The sequence below is a fragment of the Lissotriton vulgaris genome, chromosome 6 (assembly GCF_964263255.1).
Source record: "Lissotriton vulgaris chromosome 6, aLisVul1.2, whole genome shotgun sequence".
Taxonomy (NCBI): domain Eukaryota; kingdom Metazoa; phylum Chordata; class Amphibia; order Caudata; family Salamandridae; genus Lissotriton; species Lissotriton vulgaris.
Window position 1 is genome coordinate 325,417,206 of NC_141694.1, and position 23,009 is coordinate 325,440,214.

Consider the following 23,009-nt stretch of genomic DNA (forward strand, 5'->3'; position numbering starts at 1 on the left):
CCAGACCAGCGCCTCTGCACCCGAATGCCCCAGGACAGGTACCTAGTAATTCCTGGAAGTACTTTGAGCCTTGGCCCTCTATGACCATAAGCCCAGAAGGAGACCCTCAGACCCGACCGTAAATAACTGCCTTTTTCCCCCCACAGGAAAGCATTGCTGCGCAAGGATGCATTTAAGTGAATATTTTACTTAACTGTAGAAAGCGATATTTTTTAAAAGTACTTACTTGACAACTAAGTTATTGATACAAACAATTACATAAAAATACGTCTTATTTTCCTAAATTGGTCTCAGATTTCTTTTTGAGAATGTTTCTTATTTATTGCCTCTTTAAGTACAACAAATGCTTAGCACTATCCTGTGATCAGCATAAGCTGCGCGCCCACACTACCACAAAAGAGAGCATTTAGTGTCATCATTTTTGCCTCTGTAAACCAATTAGGGTTACCTGGACTCTGAACAGTGTACCTCGTTTTGGTCCACTATATCGAGAGCCAGCTCCCTACAGGGGGGGTCGCTGCAGCTCCCGGAAAAGCAGGGAGGTGTGGAGTAGGCCTAAGTGCTGGCTCAACCACAGAGCCAGGCCTCGAAGGACACTCTCTAATTTTGCCAGACGAAGTGAAGTCGAAGCACGCTTTTTTTTTTTGCGAGACCTACACTTACCCAAATGGCTCAACCACTTGGAGTTGGACGACGACCTCTGACTCCACAACAATTCCTGGTAACTTGAGCTGCCATGATCTTGAGGGATAGCTCCCTCAAAGCCTTTGGATGCATGGCGCTGCAGTCGGGACAGGCCTATGGGTCATGGTCTCGTTTGAGGCATCATAGGCAAGCAATGTGCCGGTCAGTCATCAAAATCTGTCGGTGACAGGTGCCCCAGGGCTTCTTTGTTGACATTATTGTCACACCAGGAAATAAGACCTCAAAAAAGACTTCAGCAAAATGCCCAAAAAAGTGCAGTCTAAAAGTGACTAAGGGCTAGCACTTCCTGGATCTGTGCTGACTGGTGCGGAAAGAAAAGAACGGACATCAGTACGCCTAGGTGGCGTCTTTTCAGGCACCGCAAATGTCACTTACGGCACGGACAATGCCAACGACGCCACCTACCGGCTGGGGTATTGCTCAGGAAAAATTTCCGAATACAGTCTGACTCCAGGGGATAATTTTAAGGTAAGAAAACTGCAGCTAGAATCTATCAAATTAAAGGAAATTTGACCCTACAATGGTGCATGCAACTTAGAACTCATTCCATATCTAGTCAATGGAAAATAGATGTCAGGTAATGGGGTATCAAATAATGTATCTCAACTGACTAGGATATGTCTGCCCTTCATCAGCTTTGTTTTCCAATAGTCAAGTATTCCTTTACTTTATTTGGCATTCAGTCATTGAGACTCTAGCATACAAAAAGACTTGTTGGAGCGCCACAAGAGCAAGATGGTGAAATAGGATTGTCAAAAGAACCATAAGCCCACAGACCCTTGAGTCAAGTCAAGTCAAGTCAAGTCAAATCCACTTTATTCGATTATTTAAAATCATAAAAGTATGCTATTCAATCACATGTTAAAATCAAAGGTACAAGATATATAAAATTATTTACATAATATACAATTCTTATATACATAATGTACAGTGTGTGTCAAATTCATAAATTTTCAGTTTATCTTACAAAATGTACACACTCTCTAAGGGACAGCATTTTACAAACCGGGGGTTCATATTCATGTATATACTCAGTTAATTCTTTTAGATATCTTCAATTGATGAAATTACATTTAATCAGAAGATATTTCCCCTAATTGCCTCATCTTTTTATTACGAATGGAGGCTACCAAGAAGTTTGCTACCCCAAACATAACAACGGAAGATTCCATTAACTGTATGTAAAGTAAAGCAGGTTTTACTTGTATGAAGCCCCTGTTTTTCAACAATGGAGTGATAAACCTTTTCCTTCCTTCCGTATAAAAAGGACAAAAAAACACAAATGCATTGTGTCCTGGTATGAGTAATAATCACATTTACAGGGAGCAGCTTCCTCTGGTTTACTCCACTCCCTATAATTTCCCAATAGCACGTGCGATTGATTAAAACGGAATTTGGTAAGCAACCATCGATGAAAGGGTTTAGTGACAATTGTCAGGTATGGTTGAATAGACATTGTCAATATCAACAAGTAATGAGCCCTCACAGTAGGTTTGCAAAGTTCTGTTGCTTCACGATCCAGCTCCCTAGATTTGATAAAATTGGTTTTTACCCAGTTGATATCAGCCTTAATTAAAGTTTCTGGGTTGGAGTAAATCTCTGGACGTCCAAGATAAATGGATATGGATTTAATGTAAGACATCCATTGTATTTCCGCCACCTTGTCAAGGGTCATACAGTCCTTAATAATCTTGTGATTCAAAGTTAGGTTGGGGTTTATCCATGTTCTTATTTCAGGATAGGTGCCATGTTCAAATAATCTGAGATATAACCCATCCCCAGCTCAAGGTGTACAGCATAACTGGCGGTTGAGTGGGGAAGACCCAAAAGGGCTCGCAGGCATTTATTTTCCTCCCTCTGTATGATGGTTGTATCCTTATAGACCCATATTGCGGCCCCATACCTAGCAATGGCCACACTTTTAGCTTTGTAAATGGACAGGATAGCTTCCCCTGGTTTGCCACTCTGTCTCTTTGCAAAGCCCAGAATAGCGGATGTTGATCTTCTTACTCCAGCTGCTTTATTTAGTAATTGGGGAGCCCAAGTGCCTACGTCATCAAACACAACTCCTAGATAGGTGAAGACTCTCACCTTAGTTATTATAGAGTCATTACAGGAGACTGTTTTAAAGTACTTCCTTCTGCTCCCTAAAGACATAACATGGGACTTTTCTGTATTGCCCACCAGGTCCAACCTCTCCATAAACTTCCCGAAGGAGTCAAGCAGTCGTTGTAAGGCATTAGGTGTTCTCGCCAACAATACTGTATCGTCCGCGTATAGGAGTACAGGGATGGGCTTTCTTCCTATACGCGGAATGTCAGATGTTACAGTTACCAGGACATCCTCCAGGGAGTTTATGTAAAGTGTGAACAACATTGGGGCCAATATGCATCCTTGACGCACCCCTCTGCCAGATTTAAACTCAGCAGTGCATTTTCCATCTTGCGACATTCTAATTGATGCCGAAAGGTCCCTATGCAGCTCAGCTAGGAAGTTCACCAAAGCCTGGTCTAATCCCAGCTCCGGGAGCATCTTCCACAGCCTTGACCTGTTGACTAAGTCAAAGGCTGTGGATAGGTCCATAAATGCCAGGTAGATTGAACCTTTGGACGCTACTGTATATTTGTTGACTATAAGGTGTAGGTTTAGGCATTGGTCTTCTGTGCCTCTTCCCCCTCTAAACCCATATTGGGCATCACATAAAATAGCTTTGTCTGTGGCCCAAGCATTTATCCTGGCCAGGATAACTTTTCCCAGTATTTTGATTGACGAATCAATCAATGAAATCGGCCGATAGCATCTTGGGTCCCCCCTTTGACCCTTTTTAAATACGGGTATTATGATAGAACGGGACCAGGTCTTAGGGAGAATGGCCGGGGTAGAGCTTGCTGCTAGATTAAAAACATTAGTGAGTATAATTGACCAAAGGTCAGAGTTGGCTTTATACATATCAGACGGTACCCCATCGGGGCCCGGTGCTTTCTGTCCTGATGTTTCAGCTATTGCTATCTGTACTTCCTTAATAGTAAAACTCTGTACAGACCCCACTAGTTCATTAGAATGTATCTCATAAGTATCAAGTTCCAAATTACTTCCGTAGATGTTCTCGAAATGGTTTAACCGTTCCCGTTCTGTGATGTTAACTTCTAGCGGGGCATTTTCTACCCCATTGAACAAGGGAGAATTTACGATGGTCCAAAATTTAGAACTATTCCTTAGGGTAGCTTTATCATATAGCGAATCCCAGGCCTCTTTTTTTATTTCATTTTTATGAGTTTGTAGTGTGGTTTTGTATGTTCTCCTTAGAGAGGAGACCTCAGACTTGTCTCTAGGCTTCTTATTTAAAGCATACAGGAGTTCACTATGAATTTTAGTGCAGTTATGGTCAAACCATCTATGCACCGGTTTGAGTTTCGGTTGTCGCTTCACCTTAAGTTCTAATGAGACCTGATGACAGATTGCCTCAAAAGATGGTATAACATCCCCCCCAAATCTGAGTGGGTCACTACAGGTGTTAATTTCATTCCCAACCTTAGATTTGATTGCAGATAGAAACTCCTCTGGTATGATTTTATTCCATTTTCGTCTCCTTCCCTGATCCTTGGTTACAACCTCAGTAATTACTTTAAGGGTCTCTGTTTTATTAACCCTTTCCATGCTCATGACGAGCTCAGCTCGTCATGATGCACGGTTGAGCTGTGCTGATGACGAGCTGAGCTCGTCATGAAATGATGGAAATGACGATAATTCAGCATAGGAGGGGAAAACACCTAGCAGCCAAGGTGTTAAAAGAGAGTGAGGTATTATCCATTTCCAACACCACTGGGTTATGGTCACTAAACATGGATTGAATGGCATTATAGAATAAAACGGAATTTAACAATACAGGAGATAAAAACATATAATCTATAATGGTTTCGCTATCCCTTGCATTATATGTGGGAACCCGATCCTTTATGTCAGCGAACCCAGGTTCGAACAGGTCTACCTCTGTGAGTAGATCCTCCAGGGCAGCCCCCTTTACATTGGGTTCGAAATGCTGATAAGCTGAATAGGCCGGGTAATCTAAATCTAGATACTGGCAGTTTAAGTCACATAAATGAATATTAAAATCATCCATCAAGATGACATAGAAAAAAGTGGTTTGAGCTTCTTTATATAAGGATACAAATTTTAATAGTGAGTGGATATGCTCATTTGGATGCTCTCCCTGTATTGCATTATAGAAGTTAATATATACAACTTTGTTATTATTTGGCATTGAGACTTCTATAGCTAAGATGTTAGGGGAGGCAGTGTTAAGTTCCTTCACTATACCTTTTATATTAACCGATATTAAAAACATCAGTCCTCCTTTGGTGTCAGTCAATCAATATCACCCAAATGGGATAAAGGTGTAAATCTGTTTGACGTAACGATACCCCCATTAATCACAGTAGTGTTGGGATTACGTGCTTTTGGTAGTAGTCCAGATTTTTGGGTGGCCCAACTATTTAAGTGTGCTGGCTGGTTTACTGGATTTCTTGCTGTAGCTATTCGTCCATTCTCCTGTGTACTCCTCCTATGTAACTCTGGCCGATGATAAAAGAACCCTAAAGGTGGTGCTTGTATCTCTCCCTCTTGTATGAGCATGTCCGTTGCATCCCAGAATAACCGAGATGCCTCGTAGGGTCTATTAAAGTTCACAATGAGACAATCTCCCTTAAGATTTTTTTTGTTATTTCCCACCCAACTCACCCGTCTCCCCATAATTATACTGGCAGAGAGATTTTTACCACCCGTGCAGTTTTCATCGCACCAGACCTTGATGTTTCTTAACAGGGTTTTCTGTGTCTCTAACTCTCCTTGTTTTAGGGGGGGGGAACATTTGCTAAGATAGCCACATACGATGTGGCCTCTGGGGGTAGATGAGAAGTGTGTTTGTGATCCACATCCCTGTTCTTGATATGCTCTCTCTCAACTATAAGGATCTCTTGGTGAGAGTGTGAACTATCGGGAACAATAGCCATCCCCTGGTCCTCAAGACCCTTGGCCTGACCTGCGGGTGTTATCCCACTGTGTAACATAGGTGAGGAGGGAGGATTCAGATGAGTCGGTGGAGTATAATCATCTGAAGTCCCCTTTAACACGGTATGCTAGGTTAAAGGTTTTTTGGGCAGATTAGTATTAACAGTAGTGGGAGAATGATCTTTTACAGCCAAGAATGTGTTTATACGTTCACATTTTTTCAGAATTTCTAAAACACACTCTCTTAGCGTTTCAGTAATGTCCCTACAGATCTGAGTCAATATTGTTTCCAGTTTTTCAGTGAGTATACCCTCAACCATGTCTCTCATAGAGCTTTCAAAATGTCTAGATATAGAATATCCTTGTTTGGGATTCGATGGCGTCGGCATTTTAGACTTTTTAGTCTGCCTCTTTGCATGTTTCGTGCCTGCGTTTGTGGCCTCCCCAGTAGGACTTTTAACAGTGGGAATATTTACGACCGCTTCATCCTCACGACTAGATGTAGTTTGCGGAGATAAGATGTCAATCACTTCATTGATACAAATCACGGGTTCCAAAGGAATAGCCTGTTTTTCAATTACAGGTGATCCAGATGGCTCTAGGATAGAAGTTTCAAGTCCCAACTCTCGTTCTGTGGTTGCAATTTCTTTATTTAATTTGCCCACAGCAGAGGTAAGGTAGGACAATATATTTGTAGGGTTAGTAGAATTGCGTGGGACTTTAGATTTTACACCGCCTGCATTTGCAGAAGTTTGTAGCTTGCGCTTACCCATCGTAGTCAATGTTTCTCAGGGTGGTGGCCCATTCCGTCCCTTGTCGTCCCCTGACGGCCACAGACGGCCCGCCCTTTGCCCGGGCTTCGCCCGGCGTCCCGCGAGGCGGGGCTGACGCTGATTTCAAGCGCCTCCTGGCGCGGTTTCCGATGTTGCAGCCTGCATGGGCTGATGGGAATTGTGGTTCCCTGTCCCGCTCTCCGCTCGGCGGCAACACTCAGCGAGTGGTCGGCAGGCGGCAGCAGGGTTCTCCGGTAGCTGGTTAGCGCTCAAACGGTGGGTCCCAGAGTCAATGCCCAGGTGGGTAGATGTGGCGGCTAAACAGGTTTCTGTGCGGCAAAGATTCCCCACAGACCCTTGAGATAGAGAATATGAAAATCAATGTGTGTGAATGGGGTCACTAGAAGGACCCTCAATCTAAACATGAAACAGTTTTGCTATAGTTAAACATATTTCTGTCATGGCCACCCCTTCACTATGGCCCATTTATTTGGCATTTTGTTGTGGTTTAGAGATTGTTGGCTTTGCGCCAGTACCTACGCCAGGCACAGTGCACCGTATGAGTGAGAGGGGAAGGTAGATAGGGATGTGGATGCTGCACCACGAGCAAATGTTTATCCTAGGCTCACTGTTATGTCCAGAATTGAAAAGCTGTTCGGTTTGGCTGCTGTATGGCTGCAAGTGGTTTTTGATCTGTGCTGGTCTGCCAGGTTGCTATTGATGTCTCCTTTGAGCTTGCGGCCATCATAGTGATTTTTTCACTACTAACTTTCCAAACTGCTTTATAGGCTATACATTTCTGACTAATTACAAAGAAGTGGTTTACCAGAGGAGTGATCGGGTACTGTAGTGGTCTTCAGATGGGATTAGTGTTGACGTTTTCTCCAGAGGGGTATTTCTGCACTTTTGAGTACCACTCACATTCTAGAGGGATGTGTACCATGTTTTTGATTGGCTTTCTATTGCAACGCCTTTCTAACTGAGCGGTCTTGTTCCATCGGTGGCTTTGTTTGTATGAGTTCAACAGGTCAAACTTTGCCAAAGCAAAGTTTCTGTGATTGTTCCTGCTTGCAGAGTGAAGAGATATGGTTGTTGTTGCTATGAGTCCAGAAATGCTTCTATGAAAGTTGAACTGGAAACGGACATTGGATCAATAGAAAAAAAAATTGAAGGTAGATGGCATCTGAGGAACACCTGCTCACAATATACAGGTGATACATTTGCGAAGCATTTGGTGGTGGTGTTTTTGTTGAAGACAGCTACTCCTCCTCTGGCTTGTGGTTCTGCGTATACATATTACTCCCTAGAGAAATAGCTTCATGGACGGTATGTCATCATGTTTCAGTAATGAAGATGAGGTCCAAACCAGAATAGGCTTATTGATAGATCGTGCATTAGTGGGGAAGCAGAAAAGAGCAAAGCAAAGGGATTGTGGTATGGAGAGATTATGTAAATATTGTGAAGGGGAGGAAGGTGTCTGACTCAGTTTCAAACAATCTGAGAAAGGACTTAACTGGCTTGGCTGCATTGTGAAGTCCAATGATTGAAGGGCTGGAAAGGTTGTGTGAGCAGGTCCTGGAATGAATGGCAGGTGGATATCCAGGCAGAGTACATACGTATTCAGTGGCTGGAAGCAGGAGGACAGAAATGGCGCAGTTACATGGCAGGCAGAGTTAAAAAAAAAAAGAATTAGGAAACTGGGGGTGGCATAGAAGATCTTAGGCTAGAAGGAAGGGGACTGCGGATGAGAGTTTAACCAACCAATCAGAGGAGAAATTACACACAGTGGGAATCTTAAATAAACACCATCAAAGGGAGGGGAAAGCCGGCTGGGAGGAACATTAAAGAACAAAGGCAGGAGATGAAGAGGTTTTAAAAAAAAACTACGATTGAAGTGAGGTGGGGTGAGGAAAAGGACAAGGGAAGTGAAAGGTAGAAGGGGGTGAAATGAAAAAAGAAGCAATAGGATGAGATGAAAGGAAGGATGGTATTGGTGGTGTTGGGTGTAAAGATGGAGTTAGATGGGGTATAGGATGGGCATGTTAGAAAAAATGAAGGAAATAGGGCACATAATGGGAAGATAACGGAGGACCAGGGAGAATGTGAGTGTCAGAAATTTTAGAAAGTAGGGCTGCTGCAGAGTCCACAGTGGAAAGTGGCTATTGGAGTACAGGGGCAAAGGTGGGAGATTTATCAGGGACACATGCAACATATTGGGCCTCTGACCAGGACCTGTGCAAGCTGAAATACATTATTTTCAGATATAGATATATTGCCGATGGAGAAGCAGTTGCACTTCAGAGGCCCCTAGTGTGTGTTTGTTTTCCAAAGCTACAAGATTAACTAAGTATAAGGACCACCGATAGATGGCCCAGTTTCCCAGGCGTAGTCACGCTGATATTATCCCGTTGATGTAAGGTCTGAAGATGGAAGGGTCCAATTCTGTGAAGCAAAAGGGAGCCGGGTTAACAGATGTTAAGAGAGAAGGGAAGACGGAGAAGGGAAGTTTATAAAAATAGATAATGGCTCAAGAAGGAAGGTTAGATCCTTACTTGTGAGCGAGGAGATCATGTATTGACTGCAGGATATAAGGATTTGCAGCAGAGTCTCTTGCCCATTGCCCTTCTGGGTCCTAACACAAACAGCTAAGTCACCTCAGCAAGTTGCACCGAATCATCTGACCTTTACATGGATGACGGAGTGAACACCAAGTGGGGAGTTTAAATAGATGGGAGAGGCGTGAGGCACACAACAGATGCAAGAATGAGGAAAGGTGGCTGGACTGGGTCAGGTTGATGGGTGGGGGGATAAGAAGGGGACTTCAATTGGAAGGACCTGTTTGTGGTCATACCGGATAGTGATAAACAAAGGACTGGCTTGTGTTTGGTAAATAAATCAACACAAGACAGGCCGGATCTTACAGAAGTCGCCATTGCTGTTTAAATACAATTGCCCTGATGAGATTCCTGGTACTTCGCGCCCAGGAACAGAAAGGCGTTGGCTGATAAATATTCAGGGGACTACTGAATAATTTAAATTTGTGATTAGAGAAAAAAATCTCCAGTTTTTCTCAAAAAAACAACTTGCCCTGTATAAGATTGGATACCGAATATAGACATGAAAGAGTCTTAAGGAGCATAATCAAAAGTATATTACTAATAGCGATATATGTATTAGATGTCTTTTTTGTTAAAATGTTTTTCATGTAAAATGCCTTTGTGATATATGTTGTACTGCAAAATTTATGTCTTATTTAACTATGTTTGTTAAATTGTTTTGAGAACAAGGATGTATTGATATGATACAACATACGTCTTTTTCAGATTGAAAGAAATAACTAAGAATAAAACATTGTGAAAATAAAAAGGTGAAAATAAATTCACCAGTTCAAACTGAAATCAATGGGCTTGGCTATTTAGCAAAGACATTCAGCTTTAAAAAAACGAGAGGCACAGGCTCATTCCTCTTTTACAAACTTTCTAAAAGTGGCATTTTCTGAATTGTGACTTAACATCTGACTTTACTATTAAAGAGGATTTTGAATTACAATCCCTTTGAATGTAAACACCATATCTCTACCTGCTTCCAATCCAAAGTTAGCATTTACTAAATTAAATATGGTAACCGAGAGCCAGCCAATGGGAGAGATAGGCCTTATAATACTGAAAAACAACTTTAGGAGTTTTCCATTACCAGGTCATGTAAAACCTAAAAACACAAATCCTACTTTTTAAATACAATGCATCATACCCTATGAGCATTTAGGGTCAAACTGAAAGATGACTTATAAATATTAAAAAGTAAGCTTTATTCCTGGTGAAGGTTTTTGTTTGCCAGTTCAAAATGGCAGTTTAAAATTGCACTATAGGCTGCATTGGCAGGCCTGAGACAAGTTTTAAAAGGCTACTCGAGTGCTGCTACCTGCCAGTGAGTAGCATTAACATTATAGGCCTTACGTACATGTAGTCCCTCATTTTAGGGACTTACAAGCAAATTAAATGTACCAATCTGGTGTGGTCCAATTTTACCAAATTTGACAGAGACAGCACAAGTACTTTAAAACTGGTTAGAAGTGGTAAAGTGCACAGAGTCCTAAAAGCCAACAGACATAGGTTCTTTTTTTTTTTTTTTTTTGCAAGACCTTTATTTCAAACATGCTCACATACACAGCAGTGTGCCTACAACCCTGTACAGGGCCGGCTTCCATCAAATCAACAGTGGGTATCTGCAAGCACATATCAAAGGATATCAGGCAGGGACAGTCCAAGTACGCAGAGGGAGGCAAGTGTCCACAGTTCAAGTCGATATCATCCTCCACATGAGTACCCCGCTCTTCACCTATAGGTCTTATTTTATAGTTTTAATACAGAACAGCAACAAACCCCACCCCCCCCAGCCCAAACAATCCCGGTCCCAGGTCACAGTAAAGTCCATAGTATTAATGCTGAATAGCAAAGCAGTGTAGAAGGTACGCAAGGTACTGCCAGTAGTCGTGCAAACAGTGCAATCCCAGATACGAAATCCAGCATGTGCCATCAGTCGTCGTGCAAGAACAGTGAAAGGTACAGACAGGACAGCCCCCCCCGGATCCACACTCACCAGCAGAGACAGACATCCCATTGACGAACACAGCACAGCCCAACCATTCATTCAGGCAAACCCTCAGGCACACCGACACCAGGCAGTCAATCCCCGCCCTCGCCATCAGAACTGTCGTCCTCCTCTAACGCAAGCATATATGCAGTATATGGAGCCCAAATGTCTCGCGGACGGGACTTCTCCGGCAGAGTTTCAGCATAGCAAGTTAACTGATCCCTGCAGTAGGCCAGGTCCTTTAACCACAGTTGCACATCAGGTGCCCGCCTTCCACCCCACATCATAGCCACCCTCCGCTTAGCAAGCTGCAATGCCAGTACAATCAATTTCCGCTCCTTACATGGCACTCCAGAGGCAAGCCCCAGCAAGCATAATCGTATATCCATCGCAACCTCCGTGGCCGTCATCTTAGTCAGCGCCTCAGTCACAGCCACCCAGAAGCTATACACCCGGGCACACCCCCACGCCAAATGCACGAAATCTGCATCATCCTCTCCACACCGGACACACTGCGCAGTGTCCCGAAGACCATACCTGACCAGCTGCGTTGGCGTGTAATACCATTGATGTAGAAATTTAAAGTGGAGTAGGCGGAAATTGCTGTTAGCCACATAGCCCCCAGTCATGGAGCAGCATTCAGTCCATTCCTCATCCGTTAATGGCTCAGGCAGACTCCTATCCCATCTGGCCCTAGCCAGTAGAGCCCGGGCCCCCCACCTTCGTCTTCTTGAGCAGCACGGTATAGTCTGGAAAGCAGTTTAACTCTGTCTGTCGCGGTGTAGATTAACTGCAAAGCGCTCAGTGCTAAGGGTTCCTCCGGATATGTAGGATATAAGGAGCGTATGGCCGCATGGAGACTGACATAAATGAAGGTAGCCATGACCACATTCGTTGACTGCTCCGTCACAGTTTGCAATGAAAGGAACTTGGCCCCTGGGAAGAGATCCCCCATAGTGTGAAGACCGGCACCCTGAAGGACCTGCAAACCACCAATTTCACTCGACACCGATATATCTGAATGATACAACAGCGGCATGCTAGGAGCATAGAGCGGTAACCTGCCAGCTCTCCTACCAAGCTCACGCCAGGCATTCGCCGTGGAACGGACTGTATCCACCTCACCCTTATCAAACACCGAGTGAGTGTTACCCACCATAGCTCTCAACGGGTACGGCAGAACAGCGCTGGCCTCAAGTGCCACGTGAAGGGTATACGGGGGCGCAGACACCCAATAGGCAGCAAAGTGCGCCTGTGCGCATAAGTAATATAGCTTCATATCCGGCACAGCAAAACCACCCAGTGCATAGGGCTTAGTCAGCACATCCCACGTCACTCGTGGTTTCTTACCAGCCCAGGTTAAGGTGGTCAGCAAAGAGCGCAGCTGAGCAAAGAAGCAACAGACATAGGTTCAGCAATGGAAGGAAGTGAAGGCAAAACGTTTGGATTGACCTGCAGAGAGGGCCAGGTCCAACAAGGTGGAAATTGGAAAAAGCCTTATCTTACGTATTCAGAAATTTGTCAGAGTTGAGTAGGCGATTTCATGCATTCTTTATATAAAACAGGATTCCAAGATTCCTAGGTTGTTAATAGAGACGTTAAGCCCTGCTCTACTGAATGCTCTTGTTGCAAATTAGGAATAGTCTTATACAAGCTGCGAGGTTGTTATATAGCAGCCCACTTGGTGGTGATGAATAATTGGGTACAGTGTCCACTGGAAAATCCTCAATCTGAATGGACAGAATGTCCAGGGGTACAAAAATGTATGTACATTTACTCTAAGGGGAACAGCACAGAAAGTATGCAACCAACTATGTCCATGTTGATTAGTGCATGGCCCACTACCATAACACTAATGAGCTGGAAGGGGAACACAACTAAGTAGACTCCAATGTGCTGGACACTATGTGTCAAAGTTAGGAAACATATTGGCAAATGGTTGGAGGAAACCATACGGACTTCCAGGTGCAATTTAAGCTAGCACAGTGAGAACACATTTTTATTACAGGTCTGTCATGCCATTGTAAGTTACAAACTGAACTGGATGGATATCTCAAACAATTTCTGAAAGAACTTGTATACCAAAGTGTGGACTGGACAGCGGATGAAATTCAGACCAACGACACTATCAATACTAATCTACCAAAGACCTCTGGGTTGAGAACCAGGGCTACTGGAATTATGCGACTGCAGCGTTTTTTTTCCTCATAATTATGGATATGCCGTATTTGCCACATAATCAACCTGCTGCACAGTCTACAGAATTGAACAAAACATTTTTTTTGTTTTGAGTTAATAAGTTATATGAAAACAGTGATGAGTTGCTGCGCAGTGAAAGGTCCTTTGTAAAGTTTGACTGGTCACCTTTCTGTGGCTTATTGCTATGTTTGTTAAACTGGTACTAATGAGGTGCAACCAATGCCCAGACAGTGTTTAATAAGTGTACAAATGATAAAATAAAGAAGTAATACTATCAGAAAATGTCCTGCATTACGCAGGATTATGTGCCTTTTCTTGCCACATAATTTAGTTAACCCTGCCGCATAAGTTGGCTTTCTCCTGCCGCATAATTACAATGGCCCTGGCCGACAATAAAGTGGTTGATTGATCTAGGCCCTTTCAAAGACGAGGACTGGGAGGAAGCAATGGGAAGTAGCAGTGCCGGCTTGTTGCAGACTTATACAACTTAAAATTGTACATGGGGCACACCATCACACGACAACATTTCACGCAACAGGATTCGTGGACACCCCACTACAAATACCCTGTAAGAAAGAAGGTCTTCCATTGGCACAGCTTGGGGCTGCCCAGTGAACGAAGAGTTGTGGGACTAAGATTCATGAAGAACTGGTCATCAGCATTAGTGTTAGGATACTGCCTACTCCCAATACAGCATTCTAGGGAAGTAGAGGTCAGAGAGCTTTTTCCAGGTATAAACTGCCTGTCTACTTAATGGGAGGGACAAAGCTCGCAAATGGAAGCAAATGCGAAGCAGTCCCGAAAAACATGGGAGAAGGTATCGGTCCCATGAAAAGACAACTAAAACACTATATACATCGGACCAATTTTATAATTCAGTGTGAAAAGTGTGTGAGAAACAAAGAGGGTTTGGGAGGGTTTCCATGGTCTCTGACGTACACTTATCGTTTCATCTTGAAATTAGAAGCCGAAAGCAGTTCAGTGAATTGTACTGTCAATATTTATTTTTTCCAAAGGTGCGCTCTTATGATCAATACAATTCATTGTAATCAAACATATAAATTAAACACGAATACATAAAAAATATAGGCAGACGTTTGTAAAGGAATATCTGACTCTTCAGTGAGTAGCCATGATTTTTTCACTCACAGTGTAATGGACATCACACTTTTACATGGTAAATTAACTCAGACTCCTCTGTGAAACCACAGACCGAAAAACATTTTTTCTGATCAATAGGCATGAAAAATAAATATTTTTAGCAAACTTTTATGAAGGCATGTTCACAAGTTTGAAATCTATTTTACAGTGGTAGTTGTTATAACTCAACTATCAACGTGCTTTGTCCATGTACTACAAAACAACAAATCACACTGGTTTGATGATACAATTTTATAGAAAAAATACAAAAGAGGTCACAGCAAATATTTTACACTGGTTGTTGTACAAAAAAGCAAAACTGCTACTTTTTTATTGTGCAAAAATTCAAATGTGATAATTTTACATTACTCGTTATGTTTTATAATTGCACCATCTCCTTCGAGTTGTCGATTTTTTTTTCTGAAACCTTGATTTAAACAGTCTTCGTTCAACTAAGCACACTTCTTCATGGATCAAAGAAGTTTCTATGTTCAGTAAAAATCCGAAGAGCTGCAGCAAAAAATTGTAGCTCCTTGGGAAATGTGATTCCTCATAGACAGTCCAATGCTTACATTCCCTGCCAACACAAGGAAGAAATATGTACGTTAATATTCAGGAATACTCGGTGTGTTCACACAGCACAAACCGCTAAATTACGATGGGAGGGAATTTAAGAAGCAATTAACATTTGATAGAAGCTCTTTGCAGTACATACATGCAATATCCCAGACTTGCTGCCTGCGCAGAGAGAGATATTGGTCATTAAAGGCCCATCCAGTGAGAGTTGATACTACGAGCTGAGGACTTGTGAATGTTTTACAAGGTCATTAAAGTCACTGGCAGCAGTGCTAAAAGGAAAAATAAAATGATAACATGATGTTAGGTTTAGGGCGGGGCGGGGCGGGACTGGACTGTCAGAGCAGGGGGAGGAGGAAATATGTGCACATGACAGTTTGGCCGGCCATCATGGGCCGGCCAAACAGTCTTGCGCACTTAGCATGTTCTCCAACTGGCCGAATTGCACGGCCTGGGTGGCGAACATGCACAGGCTCCTACTCCTTGTCTAAGCGCCAAACCAGGCCACTCAGACCAATCACAACGATGCTGTCATGTTGGTGACAGCAGTGTTGTGATTGGCTTACGGGAGCCTGCATGCTTCCGGGAGTCAGAAAGAGAAGCAGAGGAGAGATGACAGGGGAGAGACGGCAGCCTTGCAGAGGTGTTATATTTTTCTTTTCACTCCCCCGCCGCACCAACACCCCCATTCCATAACAACTGCCACTTCTGATCTGTTGGGAGTATTACACTCTACAAAGGATGAATGTACTTACGTCCTAAAATGTCTGCATTGAAATAGCTTTAGAAATACCTGCGGATCTCTGCAGCTTCCCTTGGCCTCTTTTTGTGGATCCTGTGGTCAATGAATGAGTACTGACTTACTTCCAAGGCCACGCACGATGGCCTACACGGTCCCACAAGCAACTCTTATCACGGACAGTGAGATCAGTTGATGTAGAGCTTTAAATGGGAAGGTACTGAAAACCTTCACTTCTTCAATTTAAAAGGGAGAATATCAGCACTACTCACTACTGGTGCAATACTTGCAATAGGAGAGTACCAGCACTTTTCCAAAGTAAACTGGTACTCTTGGATAGCGAGTACCTGCACCTCTATATTTTTATGAAAGCACTGGAAGGATGGAGGATGATCTTCTACAGCCCATGCCTCTCCCTCTGCTGCTCCGTCCAACTGCTCAATTTCTGAAAATAAATTAGGTAGAAGGGAAGGAAAGGGCTCTCAAGCCTTATGCCCTTCCTCCTGTGGCGCCTGCGCATAGCAGCGGGTGCTCTAGGAGAATGAAGGGGGGAACTCTCTACTTTTCTCTCCCCATTCAATCGCTTGCAAAACAACATATTGCCAAATGTAGGGGGAGGCGATGTGCATTAGGGTCTTGGAATGTTGACAGCAGCTTGCCTATACCAGTGTTTATGACCTTCCGAGCACTCAAAATATCAAAAGAGTCTTTATATAGTTTTCACTATTTCTTTTAATGTCCAATCTTCTTTCAAATCAAATCCAATTTTCATCAAACGATTGCTCGCAGCCAACACGCGTTTCGTCAAGTCCGTATAGGACAAATTGACTTCTTCAGGGCTGCAACCCAAATATTTACAGTCAATCTTAGTTTACTCAAATTAGAAATACAAGGCAAAACAATTCATACATTCTCAACATTATACAGTAAGTCACTCAAAATAACTTTTCAACCTTAACTAAGGTCTAGTGTCTGGTTACAGTATCACTACAATGATTTCACAAAGAAGGAACACTTGTGCTAAAAACATGATCTCCACATTAATCCAAAAAACCATTTACATTTCAAAACATCACCAGCTATAATTTCATATGAGTCATATGTAAAAAGTACACGGGTATAAGGTTATGGTCCCCGAAAACACCCATAGCTAACAGATCGCTTGTAGGTGACTCACCTATTTAATGATAGGTGTCTACTTTCTAGTCGTCCATACGTAGCATATTCGATACAAATCAAAATCCGTCCTATTCTATGTAGTGTGTCTCGTATATGCCAACATCTATAAATAAAGTTCATAAGTCGTGTTGTTAGCGCTAAATACGCAATGTTAGTTAGGTTAAATAATAGTTTGGGTTTTTGTCCAGCAACGAATTTAGACTGGTGTATGATTAAAATAGATCTTTTTAAATTTGTAAGAAACCTTAAAATCAAGAAATACTTTGCTAATGTACCAGAGAAAGACAAACAATCCTCTAATAAAGTTCTCAGTGAGATTACGATACAAGAATTGAAAGATACTCAGCTTCTTTTATCACTTACTGAAAGGGAAGATGATCCAGTCACAATGCAGACACTTATTGAAGATCTTGAGATATCGAGATTTCAGAGGGAAGGGAGTGGATTGAAAGTGAAGTCAAAATGGACCCCACAACTAATACCAGGGAATACTATCGATACATTCTTTAAGATGGTCTGTACAGACATAGACAAAGCAATTGACACATCTAGACTTAAAGGCACTAGGGTACTTCGAGATAATCTCACATTTGGAGAGAGAGAGGCCTTACAAGAGCTTATTAACAACAAAGCAATAACGATACGTAGTGCAGACAAGGGTGGGAACATAGTGGTATTGAATACTATTGATTACAATAATGAAATCTACTCCCAACTCAATGAAACCCGGTATTATGAGAAGTTGACTAATAATCCTATTCCAGACTTAATTGTTAAAATTAATGGTGAAATTAAGCTATGGTATGAACAAACATTGTTAGACCATGACGAATACCTCTACCTTATGCTAAGCACACCTAGATAACCGTGTCTATACACTCTCCCAAAAGTCCACAAATGCCGGGACAAACCGCCGGGGCGGCCTATTGTATCCGGCATTGGTGGCCCAACGGAAAGACTATCTGAGTTTATTGATTGTTTTTTGAGACAATATGTCTATAACTTACCGTCCTTTATTGAAGATACTAAGCACATATTGAACTTACTTGAAGATATTGTATGGGAGGATGGTATGTTATTAGTTACACTGGACGTGGTATCCCTTTATACCATTATTGATCACGATATGGGTATACGTGCTTTGGACCATTTTCTCAGCGTGAGACCAGCTGAAATGTTTGATCACACTCAAATGTTATTACGAATGACTCAATTGGTACTAGAAAATAATGTGTTTTTATTTGATGGCCAGTGGTACAGACAACGCCTTGGGACGGCGATGGGTTCTAGATTTGCTCCGTCTTTTGTCAATCTATTCATGGGTTGGTTCGAGGCGGAGCGAATCTGGGGCCCAGAAGGAACTGAATGGACCCCATATATACACTACTGGGGCCGTCTTATTGATGATTGCCTGATGATATGGACAGGCACAGTAGAGAAACTCAAAGGTTTTTTTGACTATCTGAATGAAAATACATACAATTTGAAATTTACAACTTCTTATGATAGGCAGAAGATTACTTTCTTGGATGTAGAGTTGTATGTGGAGGGAGCAAAGATTCAAAGTCGGATGTATCGAAAACCCACGAGTTGTAATTCAATCTTGCATGCCGGGAGCTGTCACCCTAGTTATCAAAAAAGAGCCATACCATATGGAGAACTAATCAGAGCACGACGGAACTGCTCAATAGATAGTGAATTTGAGCACAATATAGCAGACATGACATCTAGATTCCTTAATCGAGGATACAGACGAAATGTGGTTACTAAAGCTGTATCAAGAGTAAAGAAAGTAAGAAGAGAATCCACATTGATAAGAGAGAAGAAAGATGGTAGAACAACTGATCAGAAGATAAGACTAATAACTAATTATGGAATGGACAGCTCGAAACTGTTTACTATTCTGAACAAACATTGGCACCTACTTTGTATAGATAATGATCTAAAACCATACATTTATGATAGACCCAGTGTGACATTTAGAAGAGGAACAACTTTGAAGAACATGTTGAGTCCTAGTTACCCGATTAAACAGAACAAAACTGACTGGTTGAACAGCTATAAGGGCTTCTACAAATGTGGAAGATGTGTATCATGCAGATGGGCAATGAAGAAGGTTCTGTGTTTTGAATACAATAATTCTGGCAAATACACTATTGGCATGTTCATAAATTGTGACACAACATATGTGATATATGTGATCTCATGTACATGTGGCAAAATCTATGTAGGGAGTACCAAGAGAAGGCTCAGAGATAGAATTGCTGAACACTATAGAGCATTAAAGAATGGAGACACACGTTATCCAATTGCGTCACATTTAATTCAGAACTTTGAAAACAAGGATCAACATGTTTTTTTCTACCATGGTATTGACCACATAAAACCAGACCCGCGAGGGGGCAACAGATTGCTAACATTGAGAAAGCGGGAGGTACTTTGGTTGATCAGATTGAAAGCGGTTGAATGTGGTCTTAATGTTGACCATGAGTATGAATTCTATCTTGGGAACTAAGATAAGATTACAATCAGTAGAGTGAAATCTGTAGATAACAATGCTGGTGCCATTGTTTTTGTTCTATATTGAGTTTATACTAATGTCTCCCAAAACTGTAAACTCTATTGAACGGGAAAGGATAGTGATTTATGAAGCGAGTACATACGTCTGTTTTTTAACGGTTGTAAAGAACCCAACTGGATTGTATACCTTTCTTTTGAACCCACTACCTCTCTGTATTGTTTTATGCTATGAACACGTGAAATTTGATGGATAGGCTTAATGCTGACGCAAAAAGGGAAAAGGCGGTGGTTAACTTGAAGACCCCAGTGGTTCGCAGATCATATTGTAGGAGTCTAACATAGAAATTATTGATATGACAATAGGACCGATTAATTCATCATGTATTAGTATGTGCAAAAACACTTAATGCACACGAATTTGATATCGGAGTTGACGGCAGCGCAATATCAACGTAAAATAATAACTTGATTAAGAATAATCCTTAAAAACATAAATTTGTACCCGTTTAAATATGGCGAGACCGTTACTTTTGAGTATATCTGCCGATCTTGTAATTATACTAAGACATTACAAGATGGCGCCCGTATGAATAACCATAAATTGACATTCCAAGATGGCACCCGTGCGGAACGCCAAAGTCGGAACGAAATAGACTTACAAACGGTAAGCGCGGCCAAGTCATTAATATTTAAAATTAGATACTAGGGTAGTTTCGGAACTTATGAGTGTACCCTTTTTCTTTTCCAGACACGGACTCGTGTTGGTGACATTTACGATTACATATAACTACTAGGAGATAAAGATACATATTATGGGTACGAGCAGATACTGAAGTGAGAAGGTGAGACACATATAGTTGGTATCGGGTTGAATACTCTGTTTTAACCGTCACATGCCCTACTGATAGCACTGACACAGCTCTTAATTTACTTTAGGAATTTACTTGAACAATCCGCAGACATTTGGATTGGAACAGAAGTTTTTGGAAAGACTCATATATATTTGAAAATAAATACAGTTTTCGTTACTGTTTGGTGAGTGCAATTATCGGCCCTTGAATAACATAACTGGTATTGACTATTATTTAACCTAACAAACATTGCGTATTTAGCGCTAACAACACGACTTATGAACTTTATTTATAGATGTTGGCATATACGAGACACACTACATAGAATAGGACGGATTTTGATTTGTATCGAATATGCTACGTATGGACGACTAGAAAGTAGACACCTATCATTAAATAGGTGAGTCACCTACAAGCGATCTGTTAGCTATGGGTGTTTTCGGGGACCATAACCTTATACCCGTATACTTTTTACATATGACTCATATGAAATTATAGCTGGTGATGTTTTGAAATGTAAATGGTTTTTTGGATTAATGTGGAGATCATGTTTTTAGCACAAGTGTTCCTTCTTTGTGAAATCATTGTAGTGATACTGTAACCAGACACTAGACCTTAGTTAAGGTTGAAAAGTTATTTTGAGTGACTTACTGTATAATGTTGAGAATGTATGAATTGTTTTGCCTTGTATTTCTAATTTGAGTAAACTAAGTTTGACTGTAAATATTTGGGTTGCAGCCCTGAAGAAGTCAATTTGTCCTATACGGACTTGACGAAACGCGTGTTGGCTGCGAGCAATCGTTTGATGAAAATTGGATTTGATTTGAAAGAAGATTGAACATTAAAAGAAATAGTGAAAACTATATAAAGACTCTTTTGATATTTTGAGTGCTCGGAGGATCAAAATAATCGTTTGGACCTTTGGTTTGTCTTGGTGACTGTGGTAACCAGTCCCCCACCTCTTCCTGAGCACCATTTTGACATTTGGTTTATTACGTTTACCTAGACTTTGTGCTGTGCGCTCTTTTAAACCGTTACCATTGTTTTCTACAGTGTTTATGACCTGCTTCCACTCCATTGTTTTTAATGAAGCTCTTAAAGTATCCAATGTTCTTGTAAATGCATATATCTTGCTGCAGCATTCCAGCAGTACTGGCCAACACTGCAGAGAAAGTAGAAATACCCATAGAGGAAGAGGAGGAGGCCTCTGAATGGAAGTACAATCACCACATGGCTCATCTAGTTGAAGATATGCTTGGAAATCACCTTGAGGGTCACCAGCCTAGCCACATGACCACTGCTGTCCAATATCATCAAAGGAACGACTGTTAATTATTAACTGCCGTCGTGGAGCCACTGAGGAGTTTCCCTGTCGACATCTAGTGGTGCCTATGCTCTGTCCCAAATGAACTAAGTATCTTTGAGGGGTCTGATATCTACTTTCTTCAGCTGCACAGAGACTATGAGGTTTTTGTCGTCATAGTCCTGGCATGAGGTTCAGTCCCCATTAGCAGTTAGGCATACAGAGTTTTAACCCAGTGGTTTGACTCTAACTCGAAGCGTCCAGGTCCAAGTTGGGACTGGTGATGGCTGGTGGTCTGGTGGCTGTCTTTGGACCGTGGTCAGGTGCTTGCACCATTGGAAAAACTTAACTCTGACTTGCTCATATTGAAATAGAGGCCCCCTTGAGTTTTGCGTTTTAGAGCACTACACAGCAGGTAGTTATGTGTATATCTATGCAGTTTTGAAAATAACCTTGAAAACACGAGGCCAGTTAAGTTCTTATTTGGTCTCCACCAAACTGTGTCTTAATGTGACAATAAGTACATATTCCGAGCTTACGTATTGTATTTATTTACATTTAAGACATCAGAGTGGTAACAAGGTGAATTAGAACCACAAGCAAGAAAGGAGAAGCCTAGATCTCTGTTAAACATACGGTTTTTTTAAACGTAAGAAATTAGCTTAGAGGAACTGCACACAGACACACTTGGTAACCTAAATTCATCACTGAATTTTATGTACTGGATTTAAGGCTCAATGGCTTTTTCACCATTCTACCATCTTAACTTGAACTGAAGCACAGAGACTTAAATCCATTGAGCTGACCAGTTGCACTCAGAAGCAGAATCCCTTAATAAGATGGCCATATTTGTAATAGCCATCTGATACACTGAATGCACGGCTGCACATTTCCCTAAGACTTTGTAAACGCCGTAATAATAAGGCTGAAAGATCCAGAAGTCTTTTCACCTAAGCGCAGTCCTTTAGGATAATATTTACTACAGAGCGAAACAGAAGTGTTTGGGGTCACATCTCAGCTTTATAAGGTCTTCTGGTTATCACTATGCATCATCATTTTAACAGTCCCTTTTAGGTCTTGCCTGTCTATTACCTACGACCCAGTGTGTACAACTAATATGCAGAGAGTGGGCTTTTGGTCAACAACCTGCCCATTACTGGAGGAGTTCATTGTTTACCTCAGTTCACTGCTTCTTATTTGAAGGCTGTGGTAAGTAAAGATGACCCACAAATGTGTAGATAAGTAGTACTCTTTTTGGAGCATCAATGCAAGATGAGCACCAGAAGATACTGACAAAGAATCACATCCCAGAACTTGGAATGTAAACTGGACGTACACAACGGAAAGACCAATAAGAATGAATGTAAATAGCAATCATGTAAGGATGTCTTCAACTATTAATAGATACATGCAAATTTAGTCAC

General features: G+C 41.7%; 1 protein-coding gene across 1 annotated transcript in view; it reads right to left on the reverse strand.

The window, feature by feature from the left end:
• Positions 1-14,259: 14,259 nt before the first annotated feature.
• TAF1B (TATA-box binding protein associated factor, RNA polymerase I subunit B) overlaps positions 14,260-23,009 on the reverse strand; it is a 909,612-nt gene continuing 900,862 nt past the window's right edge. Inside the window, exon 15 of the mRNA XM_086926356.1 lies at positions 14,260-14,994. Within this exon, the coding sequence (XP_086782482.1) occupies positions 14,790-14,994 (205 nt within the window). The 3' untranslated portion in view covers positions 14,260-14,789. The remainder of the gene's footprint in view (positions 14,995-23,009) is intronic.